This window comes from Hypanus sabinus, chromosome 1 (genome assembly GCF_030144855.1).
Source record: "Hypanus sabinus isolate sHypSab1 chromosome 1, sHypSab1.hap1, whole genome shotgun sequence".
In the NCBI taxonomy this organism is placed as follows: domain Eukaryota; kingdom Metazoa; phylum Chordata; class Chondrichthyes; order Myliobatiformes; family Dasyatidae; genus Hypanus; species Hypanus sabinus.
Window position 1 is genome coordinate 89,790,487 of NC_082706.1, and position 22,623 is coordinate 89,813,109.

Consider the following 22,623-nt stretch of genomic DNA (forward strand, 5'->3'; position numbering starts at 1 on the left):
TGAGTTAGCTATTTCCTTCGTTTCCTGCAGATTTTCAGCATCTATGTTTAATGATAAATAATCTCATGATAAATCAAACTCTAGAGCCTTCACCTAACTAGCAATGGTTAGGCGATTGAACTCTGATACTCACAACCAAAGTGGTCCACTCTCCACACTTCATAAATATTTGCATGAATACTTCAAACATTAAGACTTCGAAGGCTAAGAGCCGCGATCTGCTCAATGGGGTGAAAGTAGATTGACACTTGATAACCAGCAGATACAGCTGGCTGAGAGCCTCTTTCCATGCTGTGTGACACTATAACGTTAATGTAGACTAAAAATAACAACATTAAAGATAAAAAGTCTGTGTGTAGTTGAGAGGAGTTTAAGATTAGATTTGGCTGCCTAACTGCTAGGGAAAGGCTAGTCAGTGTAGACTTGAGTTAACCACCCTCAGTTTAATCTGATTATTTAATGTCAGCTTCTTTAGGCAATCTGGTCTATCAGAAACCGCAGGAAATTTAGAATTGAAATTAATGTGCTCTGAAAGTGAATTTATACAAGAATGCTGATTCTAATTTTATTAGCGTGGAGGGGAAGAGGAATATCGAAGAATACAAGGTTCTTTATGTCTTTACCTAATGAATGCAAAAGCAGCACAAAATGTGTGTCCAGCTAAGAAAAACTGATAGTATTTTGTGCAACACACACAAAATGCTGGAGGCTCAGCAGCCCACAGTGTAGGCTCTTCAGCAAAGGACTCATTGCAAGATGGGAGCGAGGACATCCCTGCCTAACTCCAGACTTGATGGAGAAACTTTCCCATCCATTAATCTGAACTGAACTCCAGATACCTGTGTAGAGCAGTTTGATGCAATTTCTTATTCCACCCCCAAAACCTATTTATGTGTTTATTAAGGGGAATAAACAGCAGCTTTTCAGGCTGTGACCCTTGTTCATGACTGGCCAGTAGGGGTGGAGAACAGTCGTATGGATGCCTACCCGGTCAGCTTAGACCAGGAGAAGGCCTTCAACAAGATATCACACCATACATGGTGGCTATGCTCTCCAAACTGGGTTTTAGGGAGAACCAGAAATTGGATCCAACTGCTCTGATTAATGGCTGGGTAAGTCTCCCCATCAAGTCTGGAGTCATAAGAAATGTCTACTCTTCCGTCTTGTGTGCTGCATGAAACCCTTCACTGAAAAGCTTATACTGTGGCACTTGCCCACAGAAGTCTTTACACTGGCTGGACCCAGCTTCAGTGCACCCTTCAACACATACCCCTGCAGCCTGGAATGTGCCAGCTGGCAGCATTCCTCCACAGACAACTCAATGTGCTGGAAGACCAACAAGTTTCCAGCCAAGGAGCATCTTTCACTGAGATGCTGAGCTTCCAGCACCACTTATTTCTTTATTTCAGATAACCATATTGTCATCAACCCAAAACACATGCTAGAGATTCCTAAGATGCCAGTGTGAAAGTTACAGCAAGGCGAGAGTTAAGGTAGTATCCAGGCAAGGATAGTTTACAGATGCTGTGCAGTCAGCCCGGGCAAGAAAGGACTTGGAAGAGTGACTTCCCTCTGCACAGATGGGGACTTGCAACTCGTGGCATAACAAATTACATAGAACATAGAATAGTACAGCACAGTACAGGCCCTTCAACCCATAATGTTGCACCAACCCTTAAACCCTGCCTCCCATATAACCCCCCACCTTAAATTCCTCCATGTACCTGTCTAGTAGTCTCTTAAATTTCACTAGTGTACCTGCCTCCACCACTGACTCAGGCAGTGCATTCCACTCACCAACCACTCTCTGAGTAAAAAAAACCTTCCTCTAATATCCCCCTTGAACTTCCCTCCCCTTACCTTAAAGCCATGACCTCTTGTATTGAGCAGTGGTGTCATGGGGAAGAAGTGCTGGCTGTCCACTCTATATATTCCTCCTAAATTCAAGATGCAAATGAAGGATTCTAGGGCAACACTTACTATTGGTCAGTTATTTTACTAATTCTTAAATAAGATTGGCCTTTAACATTGCTATAACACAGTACCTTAGTGTGATTGGTGATTGATTATGCAAAGTAATTAGAACATCCAGAAGGTTTCCAATTGGTCAAAATCTGTATTCAAATCAATTTCTGTGTAAAAAGATAATTAATTTGTTCAAACACTTAAACAGTGTGGCAACAGGAGCTATGCTGTTCTCCTTGTGCATAAGTGTGTTTGATGAACAAAGACAAGTGTTCAGAGTCCAGTTAATCGGTGATGACACCCAGCAGTCCTGATAGATCAGGAAACTCTGGGCTGCCACCAAACATCAATCCCTCACCTCCCCACAACTCCTAGGGGTAAGGCAGCATCTATGGAGGGGTATAACAGCACAGTGTTTCAGGCCAAGACCCTTCATTAGGGCTGGAAAAGAAGGGGGAGGGCAGCAAAATAAAGTGGCGCAGGGAGAGGAAAGAGTACAACTTGGCATGTGATAGGTGGAAAAGGTAAAGGACAAGGTATGAAATAAGGAGGAATCTGATAGGAGGGGTAAGAGTGGAGCAATGAAGTTGGAGTATGTTAATTCTCTAGCACTATTCAATAAAATGATAAAGGTCTACACAATTTAAATTACTTGAATTAGTTTAATCCTGTTGAAGCATTTCTTCATTTAAATAAGACGCAGTTTCAAAGCACGAGTCACCTCACAACCAAGAGATTTTGGGAATAGTTAGTTTTTTTTCCTTGATCAACTTTTGTTTACTGAATAATGCAAAAGCTAAATTATTTTAAATTTGGATTATAGAAATATAGAAAACACAATACAGGCCCTTCGGCCCGAAAGGTGTGCTGAACATGTCCTTACCTTAGAACTATCTAGGCTTACCCACAGCCCTCTAGTTTTTTAAGCCCCGTGTACCCATCCAGGAGTCTCTTAAAAGACCCTATCGTTTCCACCTCCACTGCTGGCAGCCCATTCCACACACTCACCACTCTCTGCATAAAAAACTTACTCAACATCTCCTCTGTACCTACTTCCAAGCACCTTAAAAATATGCCCCCTCATGCTATCCATTTCAGTCCTGGGAAAAAGCCTCTGTCTATCCACAGGTTCAATGCCTCTCATTATCTTGTACACCTCTATTAGGTCACCTCTCCTCCTCCGTCACTCCAAGGAGAAAAGGCCGAGTTCACTCAGCCTATTCTCATAAGGAATGCTCCCCAATTCAGGCAACATCCTTGTAAATCTGCTCTGCACGCTTTCTATGGTTTCCACGTCCCTCCTGTAGTGAGGCGACCAGAATTGAGCACAGTACTCCAAGTCGGGTCTGATCAGGGACCAATATAGCTGCCTCTCAGCTCTTAAACTCAATCCCATGATTTATGAAGGCCAATGCACTGTATGCCTTCTTAATCGGAGTTAACCTGCACAGCAGCTTTGAGTGTCCTATGGACTCGGACCCCAAGATTCCTCTGGTCCTCCACACTGCCAAGAGTCTTACCATTAATACTATATTCTGCCATCATATTATACCTACCAAAATGAACCACGTTACACTTATCTGGGTTGAACTCCATCTGCCACTTCTCAGCCCAGTTTTGCATCCTATCAATGTACCAGTGTAACCTCTAACAGCCCTCCACACTACCCATAACATGTGTCATCAGCAAATATAGTAACCCATCCCTCAACTTCCTCATGCAGGTCATTTATAAAAATCACAGAGAAAGGGCCCCAGACCAGATCCCTGAAGCACATCATTGGTCACCCAACCCCATAAAGAATATGACCCGTCTATAACCACTCTGCCTTCTGTGGGCAAGCTAGTTCTGGATCCACAAAGCACTGTCCCTTTGGATCCCATGCCTCCTTATTTTCTTAATAAGCCTTGCATGGGTACCTTGTCAAATGCCTTGCCTAAATGCACATACACGACATCTACAGCTCTACCTTCAACGATGTGTTTAGTTACATCCTCAAAAAATTCAATCAGGCTCGTAAGGCACGACCTGCCTTTGACAAAGCCATGCTGATTATTCCTAATCATATTATGCCTCACCAAACATTCATAAGTAGTGCCTCAGGAACTTCTCCATCAACTTACTAACCACTGAAGCAAGCATATAGAATCCTGTGGGTCAACTCTTAGGGAATATTATTCACTATAAAGGTAGGTCTCGATTACATTAGAAACTAGTTTTAACCTATATAGACCTTTCAGCCCACGATGTTGCGCCGAAGATCAATCTAACCCTTCCCTCCTACATAGCCCTTCATAGTTTTTTTTTAAACCATCCACGTGCCCAATTGAGTATCTTACATGTTCCTCGTATATCTGCCTCCACCACCACCCTTGTTCCATACACTCACCACTGTGTAAATACTGTATTAAAAAAATGTCACTGACATCTCCCCTATATGTTTCTCCAATCACTTAAAATTATGCCCCCTCCTACTAGCCATTTCCACCCTGGGAAAAAGTCTAGAATTCTTTAAAAAACTGATTTGCCAAACTGGTGGATATGCTAATATGCATTCTAGATCACGTATGTTTTTCCCCATGCATTCATTTCTTATAAAAAAAAATCAGTCATCACTAATACTCAGAATGGTATGAAACTAATATTTCTGTCCCCGCCCCAATAAAGTTTTACCAAAATAAATGCAATGAATTATTGGACTCAAAGAAAATTCTCAGTTTTAAGGGTCAACAAGGAAGTTAATACATTTTATTGATACATCTTCAAGTATGGAAAATACACAAATTGTATCTTCATCATCTTTTCTCAGTGAATAGAGGATAATCCCGTCAAAGTGCCTGTTTCAAAAGAGTAAGAAATTTATATTAGCACAATTTTAGAGGCATCAAAATCAACATCTACCTAAAAAGGGAAGCTGTTCATTGCGGAATTAAATTCGTATGAACTCACACTGTAAAACAAGTTAAATTTAGAACTATTTGAGAATGAAAAAACTAATAACGACTGATAATCAATACAAAGTTTACAGTTATGTTTTCTGATAAATTAATGATCCAAGTTTGACCTTTGTTTCTGAACTCAAAATTTAGTTTGGAATTGGATGACTCTTAGTAGCAGCAAATAATTGAATCCCTATCTTGTCACCTATAAAGGGGAGCACTGCACAGTTCACTGTTCCTTGCAAATCATAAAACTTGCTCAACTGATCAATTTGTGAATTATCATTAACATTACACTGAAAATACAAACATATTTGCTGCAGCTGCTTTATCATATTGCAATGAAAAAAGGTGAGAGTGAAAGCTAGTGACAACTCCACCTTGAATTAGCCCCTTCTATTGTAAAGATCACAAGACACAAGAGTATTAGACCATTCAGCCCATTGAATCTATTCCATCTGCTATTATCCCTCTTAATCCATTCCCCTGCCTTCTCCTCATAAACCTTTGATATCATTAAGATTAACACCAGGGACTCAAATATTTATAACTTCCAAATGGGAAGTAAAATGCAGGAAAATGTGAGATTATTCACTTTAGAAAGAAAAAGCAAATTATTTAAATATTCAACTCATGCTATGTTTGGAGGATGCTTTACACGTTACAAAGAAGGGAAGGCAAAAAGGAAGTATGTCCATGGCTCTTCAAACGTATGGTAATAAAGCTGCTAAGAAAAATGGTGTCTAACAGCAGTGAAAAAATATATCCTGAAACAATGGTCAAGTGGATGTGTAATTGAAAAGGTTGTCAGGTGTACCACATGCTCAGTATCACAAAAAGAACATTGTGAATGATGGCTCCTCATATAATGTCATAAGCCGCTGGCACTTGTTCAGTGGATATAAAGTAGACATTCACAGAAAACAAAAAGAGTAGGTTTGGGGACTCCTAGTTGGTTCTATTGGCAGTGCTCCAGGAGCTCTGATTTTAATCCCCAACCAAAAACCATCTAAGGTTAGTGGGTACATTAGAATGCTCATGGAAACAAGCAAAATTGCAAATGTACCTTTTGTAGAAGGAGTAAGGGTGTAGACTGTTTGCTAACTGGGTAGAAAATTCAGAAAACTGATGCAACAGGCTTGGGAGAGCTGGTGCAGAATTCCCAAATGGTTAATGTGCAGGTGAAGTCAGTAGTTAAGGAAGCCAAATGAAATATCAGTATTCATTTTGAGAGGACTAAAAACAAGGGTGTAATGCTGAGGGTTTATAAAGCATTGGTCAGACTGCACTTGGAGTATCATGAGCAGTTTTGAGCCCCTTAGCAAAAAGATGGCCTGGCATTTGAGAAGCTCCAGAGCAATGATCCCAGGAATGAAAGGGTTTGGAGTGTTTGATGGCTCTGGGCCTGTACTCGCTGGAGTTTACAAGTGGTGGGGGAAAGGGGAAGAGAATGAGAATCTCATTGAAACCCAATGAGTAGTGAAAGGTGAGGAGGACAAATATTTAAAGCAGAGGCTGATAGGTCCTTCATTGGTAAGGGTGTCAAAAGCTACAGGCAGAAGGTAAAGGAATGGGTTTGAGAGGGATAATAAATTAACCATGATGGAAAGGCAGAACAGACTTGATGGACTAATTCTGCTATTACGTCCTACGGTATTTTTCATCTTTTTTATAGCCCAGTAACTCCACATATTACTAATATGAAGGCATTCCCTCAGGTTAAGTTTGATTTTCCAAAAAGTTTAACTTTTTTCCTCAATCTATTTAATTATTGAAATTGAGCATCAGTGATGACATTATTTAATAGCTACAGCTAATTGTCCCCAAGATTCTGCTAAATCACTACTGGAAGTGGTATAGTTATACCTGTAATAGAAATGCTGATGTTTTGGTGAAGAGTTCTAGAATCCTTTCTGCTTTTGACTTTATGTTGACTTCACCTTTTCAAAATTGCACCGTATTCAGACCTGGCACTGAATTTTTCAGTCAGATTGTTTGACAGTTGACTGCAATGCCAGTGCAATATTGCTTACCCCGTGTCCCTGGTGCCCTGTGCCAAACCAATTCTAGCAAAACAAAATCAATCCCAACAAGCAACAATTTGAAGCTGTATTGAGCTACATTGCCTATAAAAAGCATTCATCCCCGAGTTTTAATGTTTTATTGTTTTACAACATTGAATCACAGTGTATTTAATTTGCCTTTTGACAAAGTATTTTTTCTGTTGATCAGTGTTAAAGTGAAAACAGACATCTGCAAAGTGATCTAAATTACAAATATACAAAATGATTGCATAAGTATTCAGCACATTTAATATGACTCACTAAATCATCACTGGTGCAGCCAATTGGTTTTAGAAGTCACATAATTAGTTAAATGAAGATCACTGTGTGTAGTCAAGGTGCTTCAATTCGCTGTAGTACCAATAAAGCTATAACTGGGAGGTCCAATTACTGGTGAGTCAGTATCCTGGCAAAAACTACACCAAGACAAAAGAACAGTCCAAGCAACTCCGCAAAAAGGTTATTGAAAGGACAAGTCAGGAGACGGATACAAGAAAATTTCCAAATCACTGAAATCCCTTGGAGTACGGTTAAGTTTATCAAGAAATGGGAAGAATATGGCACAACTGTAAATCTGCCTAGACTAGGCTGCCTTCATAAACTGAGTGACTGTGAAAGAAGGGGACTAGTAAGGGAGGCCACTAAGGGACCTAGGACAACTCTGGAGGAGTTGCAAGTTTCAGTGGCTGAGATGGGAGAGACTGTGCATACAGCAACTGTTGCCTGGGTGCTTCACCAGTCACAATTTTATAGGAGAGTGGCAAAGAGAAAGCCACTGTAGAAAAAAAAAACTCACATGAAGTCTCGGCTAGAGTTTGCCTGAAGGCATGTGGGAAACTCTGAAGTCAGCTGGAAGAAGGTTCTATGATCTGATGAAACCAAAATTGAGCTTTTTGGCCATCAGACCAAGCACCATACATGAAAAACACACTGAGAATGTGGAGAGGGTGAGGGGTACGTGTAGAAAGGGGGGATGAGGGGTAAGTGTAGCAAAGTACGTGTACAGGACTGGGGACAGAGTATGTGATTGGGGAAGTGTAGGAGGACAGGGAACAGCTAACTAAAATAGAGTACCAGATGGATGAGGCAACCACAAAGAAAAGGAATCTTGCTTACCACAAGACAATGTGTCTGGCTAAGTATTTGAGCTATATAACTATTTCCAGTGTTTTGCTTGCACCCAAAACTATTCCAAGTATTTCGCTTGCGTCTGTACTTATTCCGAGTATTTCGCGTGCTTAGCTATGCAATAGCCAATCAATCGATGAACTTGAATCGGTAACCATATTTGCAAATGTAGTGCCCCGCTTTTGGGTATAAGTATGACCTTTGTAAACCGACAAATTGGGAGTTGGCTACCTTACGCCCGAAGTGCATGGGGCTGCGAACTCCTCTCTGAATAAAAACCATTTCAGAGGTAATTTTGTGTCTCTAGTGTTTTTCCTCAAATGAGCAGGTAAAAGTTACAGATTGACACCCAGATGTGCAAAGCTGATAGAGACCTGTCCACAGACTCAAAGGCTGTAATTGCTGCCAAAGACGCATCTACTAAATACCAATTTGAAGGTGATCAGTAATTATGCAATCAATTATTTTGTTTAATAATAGCAATAAATTTGGACCAATTTGTAGAAATTTATTTTCACTTTGACACGAGCTTTCTGTTGACCAGTATCCAGAAATAAACCCACTGTGATTCAATGCAATAAAACATGAAAACTGCTTTTTGGGGGGGGGGGGGGAATACTTTTCATAGGCACTGTATCAGACATTCTACCCAAATCCTTTTCTGCAATTCAAAAAAGCTTACTTTTTCCAATATTTGCTGGCACTGGTGAAAATACTTCATTGAGCCACTAACTTTCTCCCGAAATACCCAAAGTAGTATTTACAGCATCAATTTTGATGTATATTTTGTTTAATATCAGGCCATGTTGATTGGCCCGCCATAGCAATTATTGCTTTCAATTAATCATTTTGCTTACACTTCATACATATGCTGTTCAAGGACTCAAGTTTCAGAACTTTTCCGCAATTTGACATTAAAACTGGCTAAGGGAAGAATTGTGACAACACATTCTACTTCATCACAAGCCATGGAGCAAAAAACTGCATTTAATGACTTATGAAAATCTCTACTCATACCTTCTTGATACATGCCAAAGACCAAACATCATTTAAAATATAATATCCAAGTTCCTAAACCTTTTTCCGTTTAACCTTGAATCTTGTTACACCCTTCTCAAGATATTAAAGCCAAAAATGTCTGCAGTAAAAATGCCCCACTTGCAAATTTGTTACGAAAGCTTTTGAAGCAGGTGAACCTGTACAAAATGTTACCTTCGCAAAAATTTACTTCGATTTCTTTGGTTGCACACTTTGAAATATACCAGCTTCCCTCATAGCTTCGAACTCCTGCATAGCGTCGTATTTCTTGTAGAAATCAGCGTACGCTTTCTTCCTGGACTCGCCCACAAATTGCTGAAGGTTTAAGAAACAGGACAAGGTTACATTGTTATCATTTTACCGATTTAGGAATACACACACAATGGCCGCTTTATTAGATACTCCCTGTGCCCTATAAAGTGACCAGTGAGTGTAATGTGGTCTGCTGTTGCTGTAGCCCAACCACTTCCAAGTTTTGACATTTTGTGCATTCAGAGATGCTCTTTTGCACACCACTGTTGTAAGGCCTGGTTATCTGAGTTACTGTCACCTACCTGTCAGCTTAAACCAGTCTGGCCACTTTCCTCCAACCTCTCATTAACAGGCACTTTTGCCAACAGAACTGATGCTCACTGTTTTTGTTTCTGCCAGCTCCTATGGGATTCCACCACCAGCCATATCTTCCCCTCCCCTCCACTCTCGGCTTTCCACAGGGATCGCTCCCTACGCAACTCCCTTGGCCATTCATTCCCCCCAACCAACCTCCCTCCAGGCACTTATCCACTTATCCCTGCAAACGGAAGAAGTGCTACACCTGCCTCCAAACTTCTTCCCTCACCACCATCCCAGGCCCCAGACAGTCCTTTCAGGTGAGGCACCACTTCACCTGCGAGTCAACTGGGGTGATATACTGTATCTGGTGCTCCCGATGTGGCCATTTATACATTGGGGAGACCCGCCGCAGACTAGGAGATCGTTTCGCCGAACACTGGCGCTCAGTCCTCCAGCAGTGGCGGGATCTCCCTGTGGCCACACACTTCAATTCCACAGACCACTACCACGCCGATATGTCAGTCCATGGCCTCCTCTACCATCAAGGTGAGGCCGCGTGCAGGTCGATGGAGCAATACCTTATCTCCCACCTAGGTAGCCTCCTACCTGCCGGCATGAACATTCAACTCACAGACCTCCATTGATACCCCCCACCCCCCCTTACCCCATCCTTATCTATAATTTTAGTCTGGTTCTCTTTCACTCTTTTTTCCCCTCCCTCACCCATAATCTCCCCCCAGCCCTACCTTTCTCTTTTATTTCCCATAATTCTCCACCTTCCCCCAGCCCATCACTTCCTAGCTCTTTACTTCATCCCTCCCCCCACTTCTTATCCCCCTCGACCATCCCATGTTACTTCACTCCTGATGAAGGGTTTCGGCCCGAAACGTCGTCACTACCTCCTCCCATAGATGCTGTCTGGCCTGCTGAGTTCTGCCAGCATTGTGTGTTTTTACTCACTGTTTTTGTTGTTGTTTTTCCACACCATTCTCTGTAACCTCAAGACTGAGTGTGAAATTTCCAGGAGATCAGCAGTTTGAGATACCCACACCACCCCGTGTCTGGCACCAACAATCATTCCACTGAAACATCACTTGAATCATTTTTTACCCCCATTCTGATGTTTGGTCTGAACAATGACTGAACCCCATGATCATGTCTGCATGCTTGTGTAATACACTGTAATGTTTCACTGCTAATGTAATGGTTTCTCTGTAACAGCAATGTTTTGGGTTATGACTAGAGAAACAGGGCTTTGGAATGTGGAGCTATCGTTCTTCCTTGTAGGTCTGGAAGAGAGATTTTCACGGTCTTTTGTCAGCGAGAGGAGGAGGAAGACGCGTGTGGAGACAGCTAGTAGACCACTGGACGGAGTAGACTGGGAGTGAGAGTCTGAAGGTTAGTGACGCTCGGAGGAGGCCGATGGTTGCTGAATGGCCACATCAGTGAGCTCCAACATGCACTTTTGACTTTTTCCTTAAAATGGGCCCTTTTTATTTTCTTTACTAACCCTATATTCAGATTAAGATTTATAAAGTTCAATCATTTAATTGCATATGGTGTACTGTGTTATTTTGCAGTGTGGATTTGTAACCGGGCAACACATCACGCAGCATTCACACAAACGAGATTCCTAGTTTGGCAGGGCCAGCTGTCTTTCCCTAGAACACGTGCTGGCCGAACCTGAGGGTTACACTTGTAGGCTACATGATTGGCTGATAGGTATTTACATTAATGAGTATATGTACCTATAAGTAAGTTTTAGAGTGATACTGTACACATATTGTTGAATTTAACCAACTGGTCTCGGTCTTTTAGCACAAAAACCAGTGCAGTGATTAATGCATCTTGGCACCACAGTAGCACAGAGGTTAGCACACTATTACAGCGCAGGGTGCTCCAGATTTCAATTCCACTGCTCTGTAAGGAGTTAATGTTCTTCCACGAATGCATGGGTTTCTTTGGGTGCTCTGGTTACTTCACACAGTCAAGTGACATACCAGCTACATCAGGTGAGTGTTAACTAGGTGGGTTGCTGGATGGTGCGGCAGAGTGAGAGAGAGCCTGTTCCACACTGTATCTCTAAAATAAATACAACTTCTCCCTTGCTTTTTTACAAAATTGCCATCATCACGAGTTACCTAATTTTCTAAGATACAAATTTGAAAAGAGATTATACAAGCAAAGAAAAAAATTGAAATGAAGCCATAAATTAGATCGGATGTACCAGAAGCATCTTCACCAATAGTATTTTGGGTTGTCACTAATTGCGTTATGGAAAGCGGTTATCCAAATTTGTTAATTGAAGTGTTATCCAAAAATGTTTTCTTCTTTTATTGTACCACTACTGAAATCTTGACAGCAACAACAGACACTAACGCCTTCAAGAATATTTTGAACAAACTCAATCTCAAAAGTTTGAAGTTGAGAGAATAAAAGATTGAAATTATTTGTCACACTGAACCTACATCTTTGTGGAACTACGTTATTCCTTTTTCCACGAGAACTTTAGTTGCTATTTGATTATTGGAATTGCTTTTGGCACATGTTGTTGTTTTGCTAAGTTTGCCTGAATATTTGTTGCAGTCTCCTTAACTGTTGTTGATCAGTTAATCTGGTTATTAGTCTTGCCACTGAAAACATCAATTCATAACTTGAAGTGTCTTAAAACTCTTTATATGCAATCAAGGTATCTGAAGTTATCAGAACTACAACCTTCTCATCTTTTCCCAGTAAATCAATTACAAAAACTAGAATTTTTTCAAACATGTGGTTGGTACCTGAAGAACAGAATGCAAGAGCTACTTGGAACAAAGTCAATAAATCCTTATTGTATTTCTTAAGGAAGATACTGACAAAATATTAGAAGAGGGTAGAGGTAGTGGACCAAGGTAAAATTAATGGTAGTTATGTCATTAACAGATTCAGCAGATGGTGGAAACCTTGAGCAACAAGCAAAATGGTGGAGGAACTCTGCAGGTAAGGGAGCATCCATGAAGAGGAACAAACAGTCACGTTTTCAGCAGAACCCTTCATCAGTACTGGTCAGGTTAGCTATACTAAGACTAAATATCACAAGTACAAAGCGGATTGCATCTCAGAATGTGAAGGAAAGTGAGGATAGAGAAAGCAGAACATGCTCTGACCTTCCAATCCTTCCCACATTATTGTTTTCTCTCAAGAAGTGGGAAAAGTGCCAGAGGTTTTTAAGGGCATTCCTAGTAACTACAAACTGATCAGCATAACATCTGGTCTAGATGCGGCCTTAGCGGAAAAAAAAAACTGGTGAACTTAAGTCAGCACTTGGATATTTCAATTAAAAACACGATCATTAGAGAAACTCAAATTTTACCATCTACCATCAGACTGTGGGGGCTCAGTAATTACATACATACAATGAATAAATTTCCACACATTGAGAAAATCACAGATTAGGGGAATAGTGCTGCAAAATGGAGCCAAGGATAATCTGCCATAAGATTAATAAATGGTGGAGCAGGCTTAAGGATCTGACAGACCCTCCTGCTATTTCTTTTGTTTTTGTTTTTGTTGGAGTTAGGTCTGTATTATTCAATGTATTGGGTATGTTTTATTTTTTTTGTGAATGTACCTGATATTATGCTCCTCTGTTGCAGCAAGTAATTCATTTAAAGCAACACACTGGAGGAACTCAGCAGGCCGTCTGAAACGTTGACTATTCGTTTCCACGGATGCTGCCCGACCTGCTAAGTTCCTCCAGCGTGTTGTGCATGTTGCTTTGACCCCAGCATCTGCAGAGTATGTGTTTAAGTAATTCATTTACTCTGTGCATATGACAATAATCTCAATTTTGTATGTGACACATCCACTATTTTATGGTGTTAGTTTCTGTAAGAAGGATGTGGGGTGAGGAGTAACAGAGATCATCAAAATGCATTACCCTGAAGGCGCCAGCTACGGAGAAAGCTAGAGTAACCGCTATAGCTAAATGAAATCGCAGGCGTTTGGCCAGCAGGCCTCGCATGGCAGGCTTGACAATCACAGAAGACATGGTTTACCTGGAAGAAAAGACAGAATTAACCTTAATACAGGCCCTAACATCGGAATAAATTTAACATTAACAGCAAAATGGGTTAATAGCCCAGACAGCCCCCTCTCCACTCTCCCACACAGTGATTCCCCACCTCCAGGGTTATTCCCTGCCCAGTCAATCCCACAAGCTCTTCAGTTCGGGGCCCCGCCGTTACTTCCTCTTCCAGCCGCCCTGACCCTGGCCGCAGGCTCCAAGGTTACCGGCGCCGATCCGGAACCCACAAAGGCTATGATGTTAGGCTGACGGCCGTACCATTCTCCTGGCGGCCCCCGCCGCATGAGCCCCGAGAAGCCGCCCCCAGCCCCCAAACTCCGAGCCCCAGCGCCAAAACTTACCCCCTCCGTCCTTCTCACACGGCAACAAGACACCCGCTGCCGACTGAGACCAACTTCCGCTCACCGCGCGATCATTTCCGTTCCTGGGGCACCGCCTCACGCTGCCAATCACCCCGTCTCAGACTCCGCCCATTGGTTCGGATTCCTCACTGACACTTCAACGTCAGAGAGCCTGCCCTGGACCACGTGGTAATAGCTCGGCTGGGGAGGGGAGGGAATTGTCGTTTATGGCTGGAACCTGCATTCTATCAAAGCCAATGTCAGACGTTATTAATTTATTTATTGAAATTCAGCACGGAATAAGCTCTTCGAGCTGTGCCACCCAGCTATCCCCTGATTTAACCCTAGTCTCATTATGGGACAATCTACAATGACCAGTTAGCTGTACAACTGGCATTTCTCTGGACTGTGGGAGGAAACCAGAGCACACGGAGGCAACCTGCTTGGTCATAGGGAAAAAGCAGACAAACTCCCCAACAGGCAGTGGTGGGAATTGTAGTGTTGTGCTAACCACTACACAACTGTATTCATCCTTTATGTTCAGAGTGGATGCTGTCAGCACCATTCTATTACACACAAATAGCACTTGTAGCTCTCAAGGGTGTACACTACGACAATAATTGAGCTTCCTCGCCCAACCAGGCACCTCCCTGTCCAGCAGCAAAGAACCATGTGGTCCTCCCCCACTGAGTCCTTCTGCGGTGGCTGCACCAAGTTTCAGTGCATCCCTCAGCACGTACTCCTGCAGTTTGACTGTACCAGTCCACAGCGTTCCTGCACCGACATCTCGATGTACTGACAGACCATTCGAGCAGACCAAAAAGTGTCTTTCAGCAAGATGATGACCCGGCAGCAGCACTTGATGTTCGCCTCCGTGTGCCTCCCTGGGAGTAGCCCTTAGGTCAGGGAGTCCACAGTAACACACACACAGAGGTGAGCTACCGTCTCTTCCCCACTACAGTCATCACGCAGGCATGGGTTGTGGGGATGATTTTCCAGGCATGATCTGACTGGGAGGGCCCCTCTCACCCCAGCCAGGCTATTAGTGAGGCCTGGCGATGAGGCAATCCACCAGATGGTCTGAACAGTCTTCTTGGGAGACCACTCCACTGTGTCCATTGAGTCCTTCTGCAGTGCCCGCAGAACGCTCTGCACTGACCACTGCCTAATGGGCTTGTGGTCAAAAGTGTTGGTCCGGAAGAACTTTTCAACAAAAGTATGTGTGATGTGATGCCATCCAGCTGACTGGGATGTTGCACAGCAACAAGGCCAGACCCATCCTTTGCAACACCAGGGCCAGAAGTGGTTCTTGGTACCACTTCCACACACAACCTTATCAAGGTTGCAGATGGAGGTGTTCAACAAGGTGAGAGTTACATTGGGTAAGCTTTTGATCCCGCTGTCCAGGGTCTTGTGCATTTTTCCCTGTCTGACCACTCCAGCTTGGATCCCAGATAAACCTGAGGACAGCTTGGGTGATTTCCAAAGTGGAGTAGCAGGAGACAGACCACAAGTACAGCAGCTCTGAGAGCGTCTCACACCTGATGACCAGGTTTTTCCCAATTATCAATAGGGAGCATCCTCCCAATTTCTGTGTTACCTTCACAGCCCTCTCCAGCTAATTCCTGTTGTACGTCCTGGACCTCCGGAACCAGATTCCCAGCACCTTCATGTAATCAGATCTGATGCTGAAGGGGGCCCTTTCAAAGACTCTACAACTCATCGAAATCAACAAAAAACTTCAGTATGTAGTGGTACTTGGTGCCCACGTATTTAGGTTCCACACACACACCCTGATGGAGCCACACACAAAAATAGTCATCAGGGTAAGGGCGGCATGCAGTACTGTATACAGAACAAGGTAGGTGAACTTGTAGCACAGTTACAGATTGGGATGTATGATATTGTGAGCATCACTGGATCGTGGCTGAAAGATTATAGCCGGGAACTTAATGTCCAAGGATACACATTGTATTGAAAGGGCTGACAGATAGGCAGAGCTCTGTTGGTAAAAAATAAAATAAAATCATTAGAAAGAGCTGTCATAGATTCAGGAAGTATAGAGTTGTGGTGGGTAGAGCTAAGAAACTGCAAGACTCTGAAAGGAGTTATATACAGAACTCCAAACAGCAGCAAAGTTGTGGTCTACAAATTACAATGGGAGATAGAAAAGGCAAAGTCATGGGGGATTTCAATATGCAAGTGGATTGGGAAAATCAGGTTGGTGCTGAATCCCAAGAGGGAGAATTTGTAGAATACCCAAGAATGGCCTTTTAGAGCAGCTTGTAGTTGAGCCCACTAAGAGATCAGTTATTCTCGATCAGCTGTTGTGCAATGATCAGAGAGTTTAAAGTAAACTTTAGGAGGCAATGATCATAATATGAGAGGATTCACCCTGCAATTTGAGAAGAAGAAGCTAAAGTCAGATGTATCGGTACTACAGTGGAGTAGAGAGAAATACAGAGGCATGAGAGAGGAGCTGGCCAGAATTGATTGGAGGGGAACACTAGCAGGGATGATGGCAGAGCAGCAATGGCTGGAGTTTCTGGGAAGGCAAAAGATACAGGATAGATACATCCCAAAGAAGAAGTATTCTAAAGGCAGGATGATGGATGCAACCATGGCTAACAAGAGAAGTCAAGACCAACATAAATGCCAGTAGTATTAAAGGGAATACCAAAAGTTTCTTCAGATATGTAAAGTGTAAAAGAGAGGTGAGAATAGATATCAGACTGCTGGAAAATAATGCTGGAGAGGTAATAATTGGGGACAAGAAAATGATGGATGAACTGAATAAGTATTTTACATCAGTCTTCACTGTGGAAGACACTAGCAATATGCCAAAAGTTTGAGAGTTTCGAGGACAGAAGTGAGTGAAGTTGCGATTACAAGGGAGAAAATGCTTGGGAAACTGAAAGGTCTGAAGTTAGATAAGTCACCTGGACCAAATGACCTACACCCCTGATCTCAAAGAGATGGCTGAAGAGATTGTGGTGGTATTAGTAATGATATTTCAAGAATCAATAGATTTTGGCATGGTTGCAGAGGACTGGAAGATTGCACATGTCACTCCATTCATCAAGAAGTATGGCAGGCCGAAGAAAGGAAATTTTAGGGCCAGTTAATCTAACCTCAGTGGTCGGTTGGAAAGATGTTGACGTTGATTGTTAAGGATATGGTTTTAGGGTACTTGGAGACACAAGATAAAGTAGGCCAAAGTCAGCATGCTTTCCTTAAGGGAAAATCTTGCCTGACTAATCTGTTGGAGTTCTTTGAAGAAATAAAAAGCAGGATAGACAAAGGAGTATCGATGGATGTTGTGTACTTGGATTTTCAGAAGGCCTTTGACAGGTGCACACATGAGGCTTCTTAACAAGCTATGAGCCTATTGTATTACAAGAAATATTCTAGCATGGATAAAGCAGTGGCTGATTGGCAGGGGGCAAAGAGTAGGATAAAGAGTACCTCTTCTGGTTGGTTCTTGGCAACTAGTGGTTCCTCAAGTTCTTTTTAGAAGGTTACCGATTCTTTTTATGGTATATGTCAATGGTGTGGATGAAGGAATCAATGGCTTTGTGGCCAAGTTTGCAGATGATATGAAGAAAGGTGGAGGGGCTGGCAGCGTCTAGGAAAGAGAGAGGCTACAAAAGGACTTAGACAGTCTAGGAAAATGGGCAAAGAAATGGTCAATGGAATACAGTGTTGTTAAGTGTATGATCATGCAATTTGGCAGAAGAAATAAAAACATAGACTATTTTCTAAATGGAGAGAAAATTCAAAAAATCTGATGTGCAAAGAGACTTGGAAGTCCTCAAGCAGGTTTCCTTAAAGGTTGATTTGCAAGTGGGTTGTGGTGAGGAAGGGAAATGTGATGTTAGCATTCATTTCGAAAGGATTGAAATATAAAAGCAAGAATGTAATGTTAAGGCTTTATAAGGCTTCATCTGGAGTATTGGGAACAGTTTTGGACCACTTATCTAAGGAAGGATGTGCTGGTATTGAAGATTCAAAGGAAGTCCAAGAAAATGATTTTGGAAATGAGAGGCTTATTGTATTAGGAGCATTTGATGGCTCTGGGCCTTTGCTCACTAGGATTCAGAAGAATGCAAAGGGATTTCATTGAAACCAATTGAATGTTGAAAGGCCTCTATAGAGTGGATGTGAGGAAGATGTTTCCTTTGGTGGGTGAGTCTAAGACCAGAGGACACAGCCTCACAATAGGGGGTCATCCACATAGAACAGAGATGAGGAGGATTTATTTTAGCCATAGCATGGTGAATCTGTGGAACTCATTGCCACAGGTAGTGGTGGTTGCCAAGTCATCTGGTATATTTAAGAAAGAGGTTGATTAGTCAGGACATGAAGAGATATGGGAGAAGGCAAGAGACTGGGGCTGAAAGAGAATGGATCAGCCATGATGGAGCAGACTCAATGAACCAAATGGCCTATTCTGCTCCTTTATCTTAAGGTCTAACATTACCCTGTCTTCAGATATCAAACTTGAATAACTCATGGGGCCTTGATGTAAATTTTAACTAAATTGTGTCTAAGGGATGAGGGTCCTGAACTGTTTCCCTTCTGCATAGAAACCCTCAAATGTTTAAGCACAACTTTATTTTTCTGACCTTGTAATTTATGATTGCATATTTTAATCATCAGTCTGGGGATAATTCCCCCTGCTGGTCGGCATTTGTCATTGCTAGTAAGAGAAAAATTCAATGGCCGCTTCACAAGTAGAGTAAAAAGTACAGTTTGTTGGGAAATGTATGATAATGCATTTTAGTTCTTGTTCACTACTGGTGTAAGTTGTATTGATTGTCTCCTGTTAGTTTTCACCTTATAAATCTCAAGGCTTCCAGTCCTGTGTCATTCTCATCATTATCAGATTTTTCTTCAACAGCATACAGATTAGTGGTCTTTCTGAAACTGCAACTTGACTTTTTATCTCTTTCTCTTCTCTATGCATTGATTCTTGTCTGCCTGACATGCTCTTTGTACGTGTCCTACTTTTTGCATTTTCTGCAAGTTTTGTCTTTAAACCTGTATTGGTCTGGTGTATGTGAGCCCCAGCCATAATGGTAACACAATTTGTAGGTCTTTGTTCAGACGTTACATTATCATTCATGTTCACTTTCATTCCTGTCTGCAATTCAATTTCATTTTTTTTTACTCAACCATTTCTCTCCTCTAGAGAAGAAAGCATGCTGTGCTTTTTTTAAAGCTCAAATGTCTCATTGCACTTCAACAGGTAGGTAGTAGTCTCGGGTTTGTTTTAAAACTTACTCATCACCACTGTTATGTTTTGTAACGCCAGAAACTAATCGAAAGAAAAACACAGAACCAAGAGATGCATGTCTACATCTTTTTACTTTAGTGAGGTGTGCATATACAATGTGGTGGCATAATGCCGTGTGCCATTCACGTACTTTTACATATAACCCGTAATCAATTATGTAAACAACAAAAAATGCTTAATCAAACAATATATTAAAATATTACTGAAATATTAAATACACAGCAACGTCTAAAAACTGAATTCCTAACAACCACTTTAAAAATCCTGGTAAATAACACAATATGCCTATATCAGATGTTAGCCTCTCCTTGGTGCCCAGTGTGGTTAATGGGACAACTGACTATTAACTTTGTAAGTGAATAATTATGCACCAGAGATAAAACAGTAAAGAAAGAGTAAAGATTAGTTTTATTTATCACATGAATATAGAAACATACAACAAAATGTGATGTTTGTGACAGATCAAGTCAGCAAGGGTTGCGCCTGGCAGCTCACAAATGTTGCCATTCTCCTATCACCAACACTACATGCCCAAAAGTTATCTGTACTGTGTAGGAGGAATCTAGTGCATCTGTGGGCAACCCACGTGGCCACAGGGAGAACATACAAACTCCTTACAGTTTGGGATGAGAATCAAACCCCGATCTTACAGCGTTGCACCAATAGCTATGCTACCATGCTACCTCCCCATGCCCCTTCCCCAGTAAAACCAGTAAAAAATAAAAATTGCAGATTTCATTGTGAGGCTTCCCTCAAAATAAATGTAAATTAGAGGATCAACATTCATAGAAGTAACAAGCTCCAAGTTCAAACTAGTTAATTAAGTGGGCTCCCTCTCAACCCCTCCCTCTAACTGCAGATCTTTCATGTTTAAATAAATATTCCATTATAAAAGCATTGTGGTCTGACAAATTTTATTCACATTGTGCCCTCTGGTGGCATTGAAAGTTCTGGTGACTGTGTGGGTAGAGCAGGAGCAGTAATTCACGGTTCTAACACTTTTATTCAGCACAGGCTGTTTTGAGTACATCCACACAGATGTGTAGTTTAAACAGGGAACTGTGCTTCTGCTACTCTAGAATGGCTGCTTCAATCACAGCTGTGGAAAAGACGGGCATTCCAGTTACAGCTTCAGATGCTTGCTACAATAAGAAGTTGCTTCTGCCTGATTTATTTTTCTTTCATCAGATTCTACCCATCACTTCCTTTTTTCCCTTACCAACTTCTAAAATGATTGACTAATAGCCGTGAGTTATGTTGATACCTAAAAGCATTTTACACCGCATTCTATTAAATATGCTGAAAGAGTCCAGAGGAGGTTCACAAGAATTATTCCGGGAATTAAAGGATTAAGGTTTGAGGAGCGTTTTGATGGCTCTGCGCCTGTACATGCTAGAATTTAGAAGAATGAGGGTCCTCTCATTGAAACCTATGGAATATTGAAAAGCCTAGATAGAAATGATGTGGAGAGGATGTTTCCAACTGTTAGGGAGTCTTGGACCAGAGGGCACAACCTCAGAACACAAGATGAAAAGGAATTGCTTTAACCAGAGAGTGGGGAATCTATGGGGAATTCATTGCCAGCTGTGGAAGCCAAGTCATTAGGTTTATTTAAAATGCAGTTTGATAGGTTCACGATTAGTTAAGGGTATCAAAATTTACGGGGAGAAGGCAGGAGAATGTGGTTAAGAGGGATAATAAATCAGCTATGATGGAATGACAGAGCAAACTCAATAGGCCAAATGGCTTAATTCTGTTCCTATATCTTATGGTCCTAAGGTCTTATGGCAGGTTTATGCACTGTCACTGTGTTCTCACAGGGAATAATGACAAATAACATTCATATCACAAAACTATACACTTGTAATGCTACTGTGTCACTGTAATTTCACTTGGGATCAATAAATTATCTATCAGGCAATGAAAGCTACATCAAGAAAGAGTCTTAACACATACCCTTGACACTCAAAGGCACTACCAAAATTAAATCTCCATCATCAGTATCCTGTGGTCACCAAAGGACCAGCCAGAGAAGTACTAATATCTACAAGTGCAGATCAGAGGCTGGGAATCCTACAATTCCTCCACTGAATTCCTGAGAAAGTTTTATCGTCTACAAGGCACTAAGCCAGGAGTATGATGGAATGATTGAATGTGAATCTTCAGGCTCCTGTACCACCTCCTTATTGACAGTAATAAATGTGTGTAACCCAGCTCAGGGTCCTTAAGTGATGGGTACTGCTGCCTTGAGGCACAGCCTGTTCAAGATGTTCTTAATGATGCAGAGGGTTGTGCCCATGATAGATTTCTCTGAGTCTACAACACCTTTCACAACCCTGTGCATTGGTGCCTCTATATCACATGTTGATACACCAGTTAGAATTATCTCCACAGCACACCTGTAGAAATTTGCCAGAGTCTTTGGTGACACACCAAATCTCCTCAAGTTCCTAATGAAGTAGAGCTGTCTGTGATCAGCTTGCCTCTGCTTGAATGTAGAAGCATTACACATAGTTAGGGATGTATTGTTGAAGTTGTATCAGACAATGGTGAGTCCAAATTTGGAGTGTTGTGTGCAGTTCTGGTCACCTCCCTACAGGTAAGATCAGTAAGATTGAAAGAGTCAAGGAAAATTTGCAAGGATGTAGCCAAGACCTGAGTTACAGTGAAAGGTTGAATAGATGAGGGCTCTATTCCCTGAAGCATAGGAGAATGAAGGGAGATTTGATAGAGGTGTACAAAATTATGAGGTGTAAAGGTCGGATAAATACAAGCAGACTTTCTTCCTTCAGGTTGGGCGAAACTAGAACTAGCGGTCATAGGTTAAGGGTGAAAGGTAAAATATTTAAGAGGAACCTGAGGGGGAACTTCACTCAGAGGGTGGTGTGAGTGTGGAATGAGCTTCCAGCGGAAGTGGTGGATTGGGGGGGGGGGGTCAATTGCACCATTGAAGTGAAGTTTGGCTAAGCATATGAACGGGAGGGGTATGGAGGGTTACTGTCCAGGTGCGGGTTGATGGGATTAGGCAGAATAACAGTTTGGCATGAACTAGATGGGCTAAGGGTCTGTTTCTGTGCTTTACTAGTCTATGCCTCTATGAGTCACATCTTGTGTGGAACACTGCAGTGCCATCAACTGGCAAATCTGACATCATCCACGGATAAAACAATCTTGGTAACACGTGCACCTTCTACAAACTGCAGTTACTCTCCAAGGCTGCTCCAAACCCACAACA

At 41.9% G+C, this 22,623-nt stretch overlaps 1 protein-coding gene across 1 annotated transcript; it reads right to left on the minus strand.

The window, feature by feature from the left end:
- Positions 1-4,699: 4,699 nt before the first annotated feature.
- LOC132395282 (cytochrome c oxidase subunit 6C-1) lies at positions 4,700-14,230 on the minus strand. The gene is made up of 4 exons (XM_059971638.1): positions 14,093-14,230; positions 13,605-13,722; positions 9,308-9,448; positions 4,700-4,802 (listed from the first exon to the last, which is right to left on the minus strand). Exons 2-3 carry the CDS (start codon positions 13,713-13,715, stop codon positions 9,320-9,322), a joined length of 240 nt encoding a protein of 79 aa, XP_059827621.1. The 5' UTR covers positions 13,716-13,722; positions 14,093-14,230; the 3' UTR covers positions 4,700-4,802; positions 9,308-9,319.
- Between the last annotated feature and the right edge of the window lie 8,393 nt (positions 14,231-22,623).

Bases quoted from the DNA above. Each gene is read 5' to 3' on its own strand.
- LOC132395282 (XM_059971638.1), bottom strand. From the start codon at position 13,715: ATGTCTTCTGTGATTGTCAAGCCTGCCATGCGAGGCCTGCTGGCCAAA. The intron at 9,449-13,604 runs GTAATGCATTTT...TTAAACCTTCAG, and splicing joins CCGTAGCTGGCGCCTTCAGG to CAATTTGTGGGCGAGTCCAG.